At 41.0% G+C, this 13446-nt stretch overlaps 1 protein-coding gene across 1 annotated transcript; it reads right to left on the bottom strand.

Moving 5' to 3' along the window:
• Positions 1-5082: 5082 nt before the first annotated feature.
• AICDA (activation induced cytidine deaminase) lies at positions 5083-10699 on the bottom strand. The gene is made up of 5 exons (XM_065742295.1): positions 10526-10699; positions 8151-8298; positions 7421-7691; positions 7179-7294; positions 5083-6895 (listed from the first exon to the last, which is right to left on the bottom strand). The coding sequence occupies exons 1-5, from the start codon at positions 10531-10533 to the stop codon at positions 6842-6844; spliced, it is 597 nt and encodes a 198-aa protein (XP_065598367.1). The 5' UTR covers positions 10534-10699; the 3' UTR covers positions 5083-6841.
• Positions 10700-13446: the final 2747 nt, after the last annotated feature.

Genomic DNA, 13446 nt, shown 5'->3' with positions numbered 1-13446 from the left:
TAGGACATTTTTCACCATCCATGAATCAGTACAAAGATAAAGCTCTGGCCACCTCTCCCCTTCAGCAACATCTAAGGCCATTTGGACACCCTTTACCTCTGCATATTCACTTGCTTCTCCTTTTCCTTTGGTAGCCTCTTCAACTTATCTTGTAAGGCTCCATACAGAGGCATCTTCAATGCTTCCCCACAATATGATGCGATCCATCAGTGAACTGGGTGTATTTATTTACATTTTCTGGCAATTCATTGTGTGGTGGGGCCTCTTTAGCAAGTGTTACCTCTTCTGGTGATGTTCCAAATTTTTTGCCTTCAGGCCAGTCCATGATCACTTCTAAGATTCCTGGATGACAGGTTCTTTTTAGTTTTTATTATTTTTGTTATTAGTATTCCACATCATAACATCATGTAGTGCACTGGAAGTCTCAGAAGAGAAGAAATGTACTCCCAGAAGACTTTGCTGTTCTATTTCCAATTTCCAGTCAGTGGGAAAGATAAAATTGGCCAAAAGTCAATTTTTGCTTTTGCTCTTTTTGATCCCTGGTGGATCAGAGTAAGAACCTTGGTTTTCAGAAACTCTCTCATTTATTTGATTTATTATCTTCAATCCCAATTAACTTGCATTTCTGCTATTGTAATTAGTAAATTAATATTCTTCCTCAGATTGTTGCTGCTGTTTTTTTTTCTTTTTTTCTTTCCTTTTTTTTTGCCTGGTGGGCCTGTGGGCCTGCTGTCCTCGTCACAGGCACAGTAAGATCTGGAGATAACCATGAGAGGACTGCTCTGCAACAACTAGAACATCATTAAATTACCAGCATTATTCTCATCCTAAGTCCAAGACACAACATCATACCAGCCACTATAAAAAATAAACTAACTCTATCCTCAGCAAAATCAGTACACTGAAGAATATCTCAGATATCTATAATAGTATGTCAGCAATAGCAGGCATATGAGATGGTTATGCAATATGATGAGATCTGGACATGTCCTGGAAGCTATTGGGCCTTCTCTTATTCTGTTATAACGTCTCAGAGCAATACTGACTAGAGTTCACTAACTCCTTGGAGATTTTTTAAGGAGCAGTGTGTACCTGCGTAGGGATGTCTTGCTTTCTATCCCTTTCCAAATATCTATAGTTGTATTTTTGCCTCTCTGAATTTAACTCCACTAAAATATGTTTTCATCTTTTATTCTCTGTAATTATCTGCTTTACTATCCAAGTACTTGTTTGTCTCTCCTTCTCTGAGAGGTTAATCTACCTTGCAAGGAGGAGTCCCAGAAGAGAAGTCCAGCGACAACAGATTCCTGAAGAAGTCTTAGAGAAGAAAAAGTGAGAATGCTTCTCGCTTGGTACACACTCCCAGACTCCAGCTCTCTTCAGGTGCACCAAATGTGGTTTCTGACTATTCAGTAGCCATTTCTGAAGTGCAAAAAACTACATTACTGTTCTTGGAGAAAAAGTGAAGACAGATCTTGTAGCCAACTGAAAGCAGAGACAGAGTTTTATGGAGGCTGTAACAACCACAACTGGAATTTGATGAGGTCCTGTGGCCCTGCATCAGTAGAACTGTTGAGGCAGATTCATGTCCGTTTGCTCAGCAGCAATTCTAGTTTATTAAGCAAGAACTTTGAAGTGATTATGGCCCTATAATGTAAAGGACTATAGTTAAGCAAGAGGAGACACGATGAAAGTAGAAATTCTGAACAGGTAGGTGTGAAGGCCATACTTCAGGTGGAACCTGGGCACCAATCTGTCACAGGCTGGTACTTCAGTGTGCCTGAATCACAGTTGACTGGGAATAGTCTCTTGCTACAGGCCAGCACCAGGATGTAATGAGGCAGAGCTCTCTGGCATCCCCATCCACATAATAGGTCACAGTTCTGCCACCACTCATGTCAGCACTGGACATTACCATGTCATTCAGTTGCGCAGAAGTGCATGAATTTGCTGTAGTTCATGACCTCATCTTATAAATTAGCCAGAGTATACAGTTGTTTATGAAAAGTTCATTCTTTCCCACTGATGGCAAAAACAAACTTTCTCTGGACTACTTGGAAGCTTGCCAGTTCAAAGTTGAGCTTTTTGCACCAAACTGCCAGAGTGATCCACTATATCACTTCTTTGAGACTACTGTCATATTACGTTCTAGCAGTGAGTCTATCGCTGCTAGTCAAACCACAGAAGAGAGTTGCTCTAATTTCATTTTCTTTCTCTTTGTACTAGTGAAAGCATTGTTGTAACTTGTAGAGCAAGCTTATTCCTAACTGTGATTAGCAACAAAGTTATAACATGGAAACATCAATATTCCTCTTGCCCCTGAATCTGGGTGCCACCTGCATTCTCCGGTGTGAGGAAACAAGCATAGACAGGAAGATTACCTCTCTACTATTAATTCTAGACCTTGAAAAGTCACACTGACCCTTCAACTGGTATGCTTAATAATAATAGTGGCAATGACAACGACAACATTGATATTTCAGCTATACTTGAAGTGTGAAGGAAAATTTACTTATCACAAGCTTATGAGAGATTTAAATGCCAATTGTAGCCTACTTGTCACACTTCAGCTCTTGCCCTTGCACTCTGGCTGCCGCTCTTGCAGAAACATGATTTCTCTTTACCTTTCAAAGGCTCGCCTTATCCCTGTTAGCTTGTCAGAAGAAATGGTATCTTCTATGCCAAGCCTCTTGCATTTGTTCTGTGAACAAAATCTGATCCCCAACACCACAAGTATTGAATATGTAAGAGATTAAATAGTGTTTTGTTGTTGTTGTTGCTGTTTTGGGTCCATGGAAAAACCAAAGGGTCAATAACAAGGGGGTGACAAAAAAGCAACTTGATTTCAAGAACAGTGATGAGCACAAATAACTCTAGGCTAAAAAACCTTTGATCAGACAAGTAGCAGGGGACCAGACTCCATGACTTTGAAACCTCTTTCTGTACATGTTCAAACACGCAGAGGATTGGGGATGGAATATAAAGAGAAAGGGAGAGAAAAAGAGAGAGAAACTTCCCCAGTTCTCCTCCTCCCTCCCTGATAGTTGTAAGGGCCTGGAGCTTGTCTTTGTATTGTTCATTGGTAATCTGTTTCTTATTATTGAAAAGTGATGTCCAAGGATGGTGTGTGCTGACCTGGCATAATGCTATGTGCAGCTGTGGGAATGATGTTAGTGTCCTGCTCTTAAATGGATGTGTTCTAGGGATTCTTGATAATTGGAGTCCAGGCGCCACTTGCAGAGAGTAAAAGTATCTGTCCAGCCAGCACCTTACTAAAGGGTGTTACATACTCCCACACCCATTTTAACACACAGTAACAATAATCATCCAATCCCCTATCTGTCCTGTTTCCAAGATTATCGAAGACTGAGCTTCTGTACAGATGAAGCTTTGACAGAGTGGGTGGTCTCTGTGTTCCAGTCATTGGTGTGATAAAGCAAATGTGAATTGTTGTAAGACTAAATGCATCCTGGGGGTCTGATTACCACAAGGTCCTTCATATAGCTGTGTGCTCAGAAATAAACACTCATGTTCAGTGAGAATGTTGGAGCTATCCCCAGTGTGTGGGCAGCACCCTGGGCTTCATAAAGCATGGAAAAAGCACCCAAAACTTTGGGCACTCTGTCATGGAGTTTTCTAACAGGCAGACCTGTTGAGAATTCTTTTTTATTTTTATATTTTTTATTTTTTTGCCAGCTTTGCTGATAGATCTTTTGGATTCTGTTGTTAATTGTTAATAGAATAAGAGTAACATGAGTGCAGAGATGAATACTGTTGTGAAAAACATGGTTTGGGGCATCAGTGTACAGTTGTTTGGATTCAGTCTATTCCTTGTTTGTCTCTGAAAGTCATGAGATGTTGGAACAAGTGAGACTGGAATTTCAGCTAGCACCACAGGCCCTTTCTCTCTATGCTGTCCACCCTCTCTGAAGGAAAAATCCTTCCAGAAATCTCAAGCATGGCTCCTGTTTCCCATAACTCAGGCAGTGAGATCTGAAGAATACTCTCCTCCCTCCTCTTGAGAGATTAGCTTTTTCCCGGGTGCATACCAAGAAGCGAGAGACCCAGAATAGCATATCCACTATTTCCATATTGCTATAAATATAAGCAATATCCAGCACATTTGCAGTAGTTATAGGTTCCCTATATACACAAAGACAAGTAAAAAATGGTTAGGCTGAAAAGTTAATGTTAATACATAATAGTCATTGTCCTGGGAGTTATTTTTGGCAAACATACCTAATTCATTTGAGGTTGAAAGAATTTATAACGCCAGTTCAAGGAATACTTCACAGCAAGTAATAGGAATTAGTATGTAAAAACAGAAGAAAAATCTTAAATTATCTTCATAGCAAGAGAGCTAAATTTCTGTAAATAAATCACATAAATTAGCTAAACAGTCTACACTTCCCTTAATCTGGTTTAATTTCAGAAGAATCAGCTTAGAATGCAGTGCTTTTTGCTTTTTGCTTTTACTCCTTACATTTATTCTTCTACTGTATAACAACACCAGTTTCCATGTTTTGATATGTATCTTTGTATTAGTGCCTGCTTGACAGAACTTGAGTAAAAAAATAGTGTCTTGACTGCTTTATTAGAAAATGCTGTTTTTTCTAATTGTTATCCAGCAATTGCTTTCGAAGGACTATGTGCTGGATAGGCCAAACTAGAAGCTGTAAGACAGAAATTCTTTTTTGACCTCTTCTACACCTCTTGTTTTGCAATGTATGTTGATTCAACACTTCTTTGTCCAGTTTGCTCAATTAGGAGTCATAAATTTGGAGGATGGGCTAGTAATCAATAGATGAAGTATCTTGAGCAACATGTATTTACATGATTTTTGGTAGTACTTCCAAAGCACCTGTGCCCTGAAGACTTTATCAACCTTGATTTTCTAGGTGCCACTGTCAACAGATCTGACATTATAAGCAAAAAACGATGGAGACAGTCTAATAGGATAGTGCCACTTTCTCTCTGCAGAAATCAAATGGGAGAGATTACATCAGTCTTCTGTGTTGATTTTTACTTCTCTCATGAAGTGATACTAAAATAATGACGAAAAAATGCTCTTTTGCAAGACATTTTTAATATAAATAATATTATATCGAACAAATATACCATACCGTATATGCAAATTAATGCTATTTTTGGTCCAAATTCCTCAAAATGAGAGTTCATCAGAAGTCTGAAGTTGTAGGAATCTTGTGCTGCACCCAGCTCTTACTTCTCAGAGCAAGAGGCACGGTGGGTGAAGAGCTGTGTGCAGTCCTGCTGCTGGCCCATCATTATAGGAGGCATTGGGAGGAGCAGCATAGGAACATTGGCCATACCCATAAAGAGGAACAGGATGGAGCAGAGAACTCACAGCCATCATGAAGGAAAGGACAGAGCACCTCCAGAGTATGAGACATACTGTTAGCCCTGGTAAAGCCTGGAAGTTAAACTGAAGAGGACAGTCCACCTGCAATCCAGGAAGTTGGAAGACTGTCCACAAAACGAGATACTAATTGGGTTCCTTAATGAAAACACAGTGAATGTCAGGCAGGAAGATTGTTTAGCTTTGTCACTACAAAAGACATTTACAAGCTGTACAGCTTCTCTCATGATGGATGTTTTTTCTGGTCAGCTCTCAGTCTAGTCACCAACTAGCCATAAGTAGATGTATTGTAGTCAATAAAAAGCCTGTAAAGACAGAGGACTGTATCTCAAGAATCACAGTTTCTTTCCATTCTTGTGGATAAAGACAGAGAAACAATTACACCAACCATTTCCAGCTGCTTTCTAACCTGACATTTCAAGAATCACAGAACTGTAGATGTTGGTAGGGGCCTCTGGAGATCATATAGTCCAACCCTCCTGCTTAAGTGGATAAGAAACTACAAAATGGTTAGTTGTGAGTAACCAAATTAAATCAGAGTGCAAACTCTTAACCTTTCCGAATTGTCAGGCTTTTAAATGTAGCACACAGCCAAAGCCTTCTGTCATAAAACTCTCATAACCCCAAGTAAAACTGGAACAAGCAAGGTGCCTCCAGGAGAGGACAGTTGCCTAGGTATGAAGCATATTGCAGGTCTGATCTAGGAAGAAATGCTTTGTGACTTTAAAGTACTCTGTTAGTGAGACTTGTACTGCTCATCCCTGCAGTATGTCATCAAACAGATGGTGACTGATGTGGGTGCCAAAATACCATCTAAATGCCACATATTCAACCTATATGAATGAGAATCTCAACCTATATGTCTGAGGGGCGATACAAATTAGCAATGAAGCATGTTTTCTGTTAGATATATGCTGGTAAAACACTGCCATGGTGAAATGCCTTGGAAGCTCCTTTCCTGGCTGGGTGAGAAGTCCATACATCAAGAAGCACTGATGTGGAGCTGCCACAGCTCTCAGTGTAGTGAGTAGGTATTGTATGGATTTCCTATTTCTGCAGCTGACACTTGAAAATGTTGGAAAAAATGATCTTTTGCTTCCATTTTAGGCTTTTATTGTCTAGTTTGAACTTGTCATAGGGAATAAAATTTGGACCCACAGCTATTCAGACTCCCTTCATTCTGGGCAAGAGGGCCCAGATCTGCACAAAAACCACTTAGAAGATACGCTGATTTCAAATGAGATTTTCAAATTGATCTGTCCAGGACTCAGTTCAGTACTCTCATGAGAGCTTTTCAATTTGTCTGTTAGGACAGAAAAATATGAATGGTCTTACATCTGGAAAGAGGTCTGGAAGGAAGAGAGATGGAAAGAAGGAAGAAGAGAAAGATACACTGTGAGGGAGAGAGCTGAATATCAAAGAACAAATGCTTGTGAAGTCTTCTTATTGTTGATGACTTTCACTTCAAAGTCCCAGAGTTTTAAAGGCATCCCGTAAATCATCTACTTCATACAGTGGCTGCAGAATAAATAAGCAGTAAGTCATTTATCAAGTAAGCAGAAGTCTATAAAGATGGGGAAGGACAAAAGAATGGGATGAGATGGGATGAGAGGTGCAAGAGAAGGAGTGGGAATATGAACAAAGCTAGGAGAAAGAGGCATAAGCAGCATGAAAGATGATGGCACAGGAAAGAATGAAATGACAGCAGAAGTGAGTAGTAAAAGCAGAGAACTAAAGCAAGGAAGAGAGGAAGAAGCTAAGAGGAAGAGGCACTGGAAGGAGAGGAGGAATTGGTCCTTACCAGAAGGATCCGTCGAAGTTTCCTGGACAGATGGACAGAGTTTTCATGCAGCCCTTCCCAGGCTTTGAATGTCTTTTCCCTGTTCTCCACAAATGTGTTCCAGCAGTAGAAGTAATCTGTTTAAGGCACAGGGGCATTAAAGGATGCTCCAGACTGCTCCAGAGAGAACACTGACCTGTCCTAATGTCACTAAATCATCACATCCTGACAGCTTTCAGTTATCTCTCCCCTGCCCATTTTACCTTTGAAAGTCATGATGGCGATCTGGGCCCCAGCCCGATGCAGGCGCCGTAGCCCCTCAGGCTCAGCCTTGCGATCCTCACAGAAGTAGAGGCGGGCAGTGAAAATGCGCAGGGTCAGATTTGGGTAGGCACGAAGGAAGTCAGCCACATGACGGGCACAGTCATAACAGGGGCTCCAGGAGGTGAACCATGTGATGCGGTAACATCGGCCTGGGTCCAGGTCCCAAGCTGAGATGTAGCGTAGGAATAGAACCTCCACATGGCAACCCATCTTCATGAAAAGGAAGAGGGGCAAAGTATGAAAAAGGAATTAAGTAGGCTGTAAGGGAAGCAAGGAGGGTGGTTTGAGCTGAGTGATGAGTGAGAGGAGAATGAATAAGGGGAAAGAGATCTTAAGGTCAGTGCACAGAAGAAGGCACAGTGGTCCATAAGTGGATGACTAGAAGACAAATGTGTGGAAACAAGGTAGAAAAACTGAGATATTGTTAAAACAGCAAGAACTATATGGATGTCTTATTAGTAACATACTTGCAGGTAGCACAAGATGCAGATCTACCTGGAGGCTGAATCCCACAAATGTTATATATCAGTGTAGTGTCCATTCTTGTGGATGCATGTGCTAGAGAAGATGTTGCTGCTTGCAGCTCTTCTTTCCCTGCTGCCCCAGGTGAGAGAGCTGCATCAACCTTAACATGGATATTAGAATAAGATGCCAGTGTGTTCTTCATACCTTGTTACGCAGGTATCCGAAGTCCAGGGAGCATGATGTAGCACTGTCACGACGCTTTACAACGTAACAGAGGTAGGTTTCACGACGGCCTTTGGCCCAACGCAGGTTCTTGAAATTGTAGAGGAAGAGCTTTCTCTTCATCAAGAGGCTGAAGGAGAAGATGAGATAATTTCTATTAGCCCCATCCTGGAGTCAGCAGCTGGCCACACCTATGTTGAGGGCTCAGCAACAGAAATATCTCCATCAAATTCAGACCTCCCAGTGTGAAAAACAAACAAACAAACAAACAAACAAAAAAACAACCAATAATTTGCATGCAGTATTTTAGGAAAGACATGCAGACATGACTGTGGGGATGAAGGAGGAAATGAGGGGACCTTGTGAGTTGAAACAGTAAGTGAATTAGTAGTGATTAATCAAACAGCAGTCACATCTGAGGAGAGTGCAAAGGTATCTGCAAACGTCCCAGAGATGGATGCAAATGAGAGCAAAGCATGAGGGTATCTGGGAATAGAAGATATGAGAAGATGAGAGGGTCTGGAGTTCAGTGATCAAGGTATATTCTTTCTGCTATGTGAAACCGTTATAGCCCCCAGAGCAATGAAAGGATCAAAAAAGACCTTTAGAGAAGACTGGACTGTTTATTTCTACCCTTTCCCAATGGAAGAATGTGGCTGGAAGTGTTCAAGACTAGGGATTAGAAGACAGAGTATGGTGCCATATGCTAGTTGACAGAATTGAGTAACTAGGATATGCACCATAACACCTGATGCGTTAATTCCATTCCCACACTAGGTAAGCAAAGAGACTGGCAAGGGCCTGATCCCATTTCATATGTCCTGCTTGGGAGAAGTAGCAGGAAAATGAGGACGATAAGATAGTCATGAGCCTTATTCAACAGCCTTAGTGTAAACTGCAGTAATATCGGAGGACTTCTGTGTTCACTGTGGTAAGCTATGCACCCCCCCACAACAATGCAAAACAGAAGCAAATGTCTTAAAAATAATAATATCCTTTGTCATCTTTTCCCTCAGGTAAGCTGGTGTTAAGTAAGCAGCTGGGGTCAGTGTAAGAGTTTTCAGGGGGTCTTCAATGAGGTGTGGGAAAGGAGAATTCATATTTGTTATGCATTTCCTGATTTAAATAAGAGAGTCTAAGCAAGGAAGAATAAACACTCTTTATCTATTTCCCACACCCCTTCTATGTGTGGCAGATCCTCAGGAGGTTTGGGGAGGTCAATCCAGACAATCACACAATAAATAAGTGGGCACATTAGGTCAAAGAATTGCAAAGCCCTTACCTGGGGTATATAACAGGGAAAAAAAACACTAAAATTTTCACAGTCATATTTACTTTCAAAATATTTCTGATTTCCTTCCTGCAGTCCCTTTCCTTACATATTCCCATTTTTTTCTCTTCTCAAAAGTCTTACTCTTGCAGAGCAGCATGGTTTTGCAGAAACAAGTGAAGAATGAGAAATAACAACAAGAAAAGAACATTTGGGCCCTTTCAGTGTCAAGACAAAGTGAAGACTATACAAGACAATTCTGAGTCACAAAGATCCATTTGTGCATTTGTAAATATTCACTAACATCAACTCCTGTTTTCTCTACTCTTCAGAACTGGCCATCACTGGGGATTTTTACCAGGAAGAATGACCAGTATGAGAAGAAAAATGAATGAACAGATGTTATGGGAGGCAACTGAGAAGATCTGTAGCTAAGTACAAAGTGATGGTTATGTATGCAACTCCTTTAGCACAGGACATTGTATAGTTCAAAAGAAAGCGGCAAAGACACAGGAGCTTGATTATACACAAGCACTGAACAGAGATCTTCTCCTCAAATAAAGATTCATGAAGCAATCCTGAAATCAGAGTGAAAGCTCCTGGGCATCTGAATGATATGCAGTTATGCAAAATAGAAGAACGTAGTGCTGGAACAGCCTATGCCTAAAAGCAAAAGGTAAGAGTAGCAGAGACAGAATAAATTGGAATCTGATGTAAGAGGGAGAATAGATGGAGAGACAGAAGAGTGGTGCAGGGTTCAAAATGCTTAAGCAGCATCTAAATGTTCATCTTTCTGTTACATTATTTTGTTTGATTCTAGAAAAAAAAAGGATGAAAAGGAACAGAGAATAGTCACAAGAAAGAAATGACAGAAAGGGAAAAGGATACAGGTTAGTTTACAGTCAAAGAGGGAAAGAGTGATGGTGACAGATAGCTGCAAGGTGTAAGAGTAGAACAGGGTGGGGATTTAGATCAGAGTCATATGGAGAAAGGAAAAAGGACAAAAGTGCCAAACAGACAGCAATTTAATTCTAAGAGAAAGACCTAATTTATTATATCAGCAGGAAATTGAAGGCATTCATTTTACCTGTCCATGACAGTTGGGTTCTCTCTCAGATGACTGGGCTGCACAGAATTTGCCTCACAGCCTCTGACTGCTCAGCCCTCAGACTTGGTGCACAGAAATGTGGAATGTTCTGTACTTCTCTTCCCCATTCACCCCTATCTACTCTTGCTGGGTTTCAGACTGTGAGGCTAGGGGAGGAGTTAGAAGGGGCCCTGGAGTTGTATGAACCAAAGAGCAAAGGGTTAAAATGTGAAGGCATGCCAGTTCTGAAAGATGCTCTGCACTCATTGGCTGCCTCTCCTCATTGCACTTGCCATTGGGCCCTCCCAGTTTGCAAAATTATTCCGAATTAATATCAATAACATAACAAGGCAGGAAGCATTGTCTGGTGGTTAGAAGGGGGCCTGGGAGTTGTGTACCACTAACGTGTGTGAGCAAAACCACACTACCCCTCTGGGCCTCTGCTCACACAGCTGTGCAGTGATGATGGTGATGCAGACCTTCCCCAACAAGGAAGCAGCAGAAGTGGCTTGTGACAGTGCCCTGTGAATCCAGGTGGAAAAAGCTCAGGGAGCACCAAATTCTTTTCACTTCTATTTCTTACAGAAAGGTTTGGCAGCTACTTGGCAACATGCAGCAGCACCAAAGCTGAGGATGAGGGAGAAGAGACCTACCTGGCTTATGGAAATGGCATAGGGGTGGTGAGCATAAATTAGGCATGTGGCTCCTTTTGAATGCTTGAGTGCCATGCATTCTGGGCTGTGTTAGTGTGAAAGGATCAGGCACTAACCCAAATCACAAAACTGTATGCAGAAAACCTGCTGAAAAAAAAAAGAAAACATAAACTCAGTCCCCAAACCTACTGAGCACACAGAGCTGGAAACGGTACTGGAACCAGTGAGCTTGGGATGGCATGCAGAATCCCTTTTCTGGATATCTCATGGCAGCAGAGCATTCACTCATCAGGCATGTGGTTACATGCACGTGTACTGAGGCTCACTCTCATCATATGCACTCTTCACTTTGCTAACAGAGTTTTCTGCTTCTCAGGATCTGCTCCACTGCAGCACTGTTGAGGTGACCATTCCTTCTGCAGTGCTGAGGGACAGAGGAGAACCTTCATCCAGGCACAGACTCTGAGAGGCAGGAGCTATCCTGCTCTGTTTCTTCCTCAAGCTGGGCATATAGTGTGAGAACTACAGCCCTTTTGTTTACCTCATGCTAGGATAGGGTAGTTCTTCATTTTTTCTCTGCTCGATTTACTTTCTTTATTAATTTTACTGGCTTTCAGCTTGCTGCTAGAACTGCGTGAAGCCAGTATATGCAAAAACATAAGCTGACAGACCAGAACAGACTACTACAGGCCAGTACTTTAAGAGTGGCTGGTAATGCATGCTTCAAGAAAGGAAGAACTACGGGAAGATCCAGGACTGGACTGTCCTACTCCTTGGGAAATGTATTCCTGGTTCCACGGAAGTAGTGCATATATTCAACAGACACATGGTTTAGCAGCTTCATTGTCAAGAGTTATAGCAATTATGCTTTTTGGAGATCTGGCTTTTAGTATTTGACCGAAGACAGAACAGTCTGCATCCCTTATTAATTCCTGTCCTACATAACAGATTAATTCAGGACATTCCTGCTAATAAAAACTCCCTTTCAGCCTATGCTCTAGCAGAACCTTATGACAGGCATCCCAGGTCAGTCCCAGAATCATTTTAACCTGCTTTCATATTATTTTTTTTTTCTTTCAGTAATGCAAAGGAATTGTCTATTACACATAAAAAGTGAAAAACAACAACACACCCTTGGAAATTTTCTTAAGGTTGACTGCCTATGTTTCATCAGATAAATTAAAATAGCTTTGGCTTTATTCTTGTTTTGGTTCCTAATTTTTAGATCCAAACATTTATAGAAAAATTTGCAAGTTTTTTTTCACATTAAAAGGAGTAAAAAAACCCAAAACTTAATAGTCAGCTAGATTGTACCAATAAATGAAATCTGTGAGATTTATGTGTCAGTTCTCATAAAATGTTGAAATAGATTCTTTCTCAGGTTCTGAGAACCATTGGAATGTATTCTTCAAGATTTAAAACATCATTCCTTTTCCTTAAACTTTGATACTCTGCACAGAGATAAGAAAAAACAAATGAACCAACAGATGAGTTATGTCACTCTTTGGCAGTGCTAGCAAATCTAACTGCTGATGAAAGCTTTCTAATAACCTTCATTTGGACCAGCCACCTCCTGCTTAGTGTTAATGTGAATGCCCAAAGCCAGTAGCAGCAATTCTCTACCTCTGGCTTTAATCCCCAGAGCAGGAATGTGTTGGTGTCAAAACTAGCAGTGGATGTATTTTCAGTGTCTCACAGCAAATCTAGGACTACATCTTGAGAGGGACCCTCAGCTCCTATGCTATTCTTCTTATGGCAGGAGATGCAATCTTTATTGCAGGTTAGCAGAGGTCACGTAAAAATATTTAGCAGATAAGCATGGAAAGATCACTGACCCCTGATTTATTTGCTAGTCAACCTTCCTTCCTGAATGTAAATTGCTAAATCTTTAATATCTGGTGGGACTTCTTTAAGGATGGGAGCTAATATACATGAGGAGATATTTTGACCCCACTTGTTCTTTCCTTTCTGTGCAATGCAAAATTATTTGGAGAAGGGACTGGGTATGAAAGAGAGAAAGGGTTTTATGAATAATGATTCAAAGCTCAGGTCAGTTAAACAAGGCTAATCAGGAAGACTAGGAAAGTTCTCTGCATTGGTGTGTTTGGAGTATTGTTTAGAAAGAGACACTGGTCCAGCTTATCATGATTACATAATGATGCACCAGCATCCCTTCAGGCATCTTATACTTAGGGATTTATTCCCTACATAAAAATGAGAACATCAGAGAATTAAAAGCAGATTGAAGAGTGGGGTAGGGGAGGAGAA

The sequence above is a fragment of the Cyrtonyx montezumae genome, unplaced genomic scaffold (genome assembly GCF_038088225.1).
Source record: "Cyrtonyx montezumae isolate F1298 unplaced genomic scaffold, pur_monq_1.0 scaffold_3, whole genome shotgun sequence".
NCBI classification, from domain to species: domain Eukaryota; kingdom Metazoa; phylum Chordata; class Aves; order Galliformes; family Odontophoridae; genus Cyrtonyx; species Cyrtonyx montezumae.
This window is presented reverse-complemented; position numbering and strand designations above follow the sequence as displayed.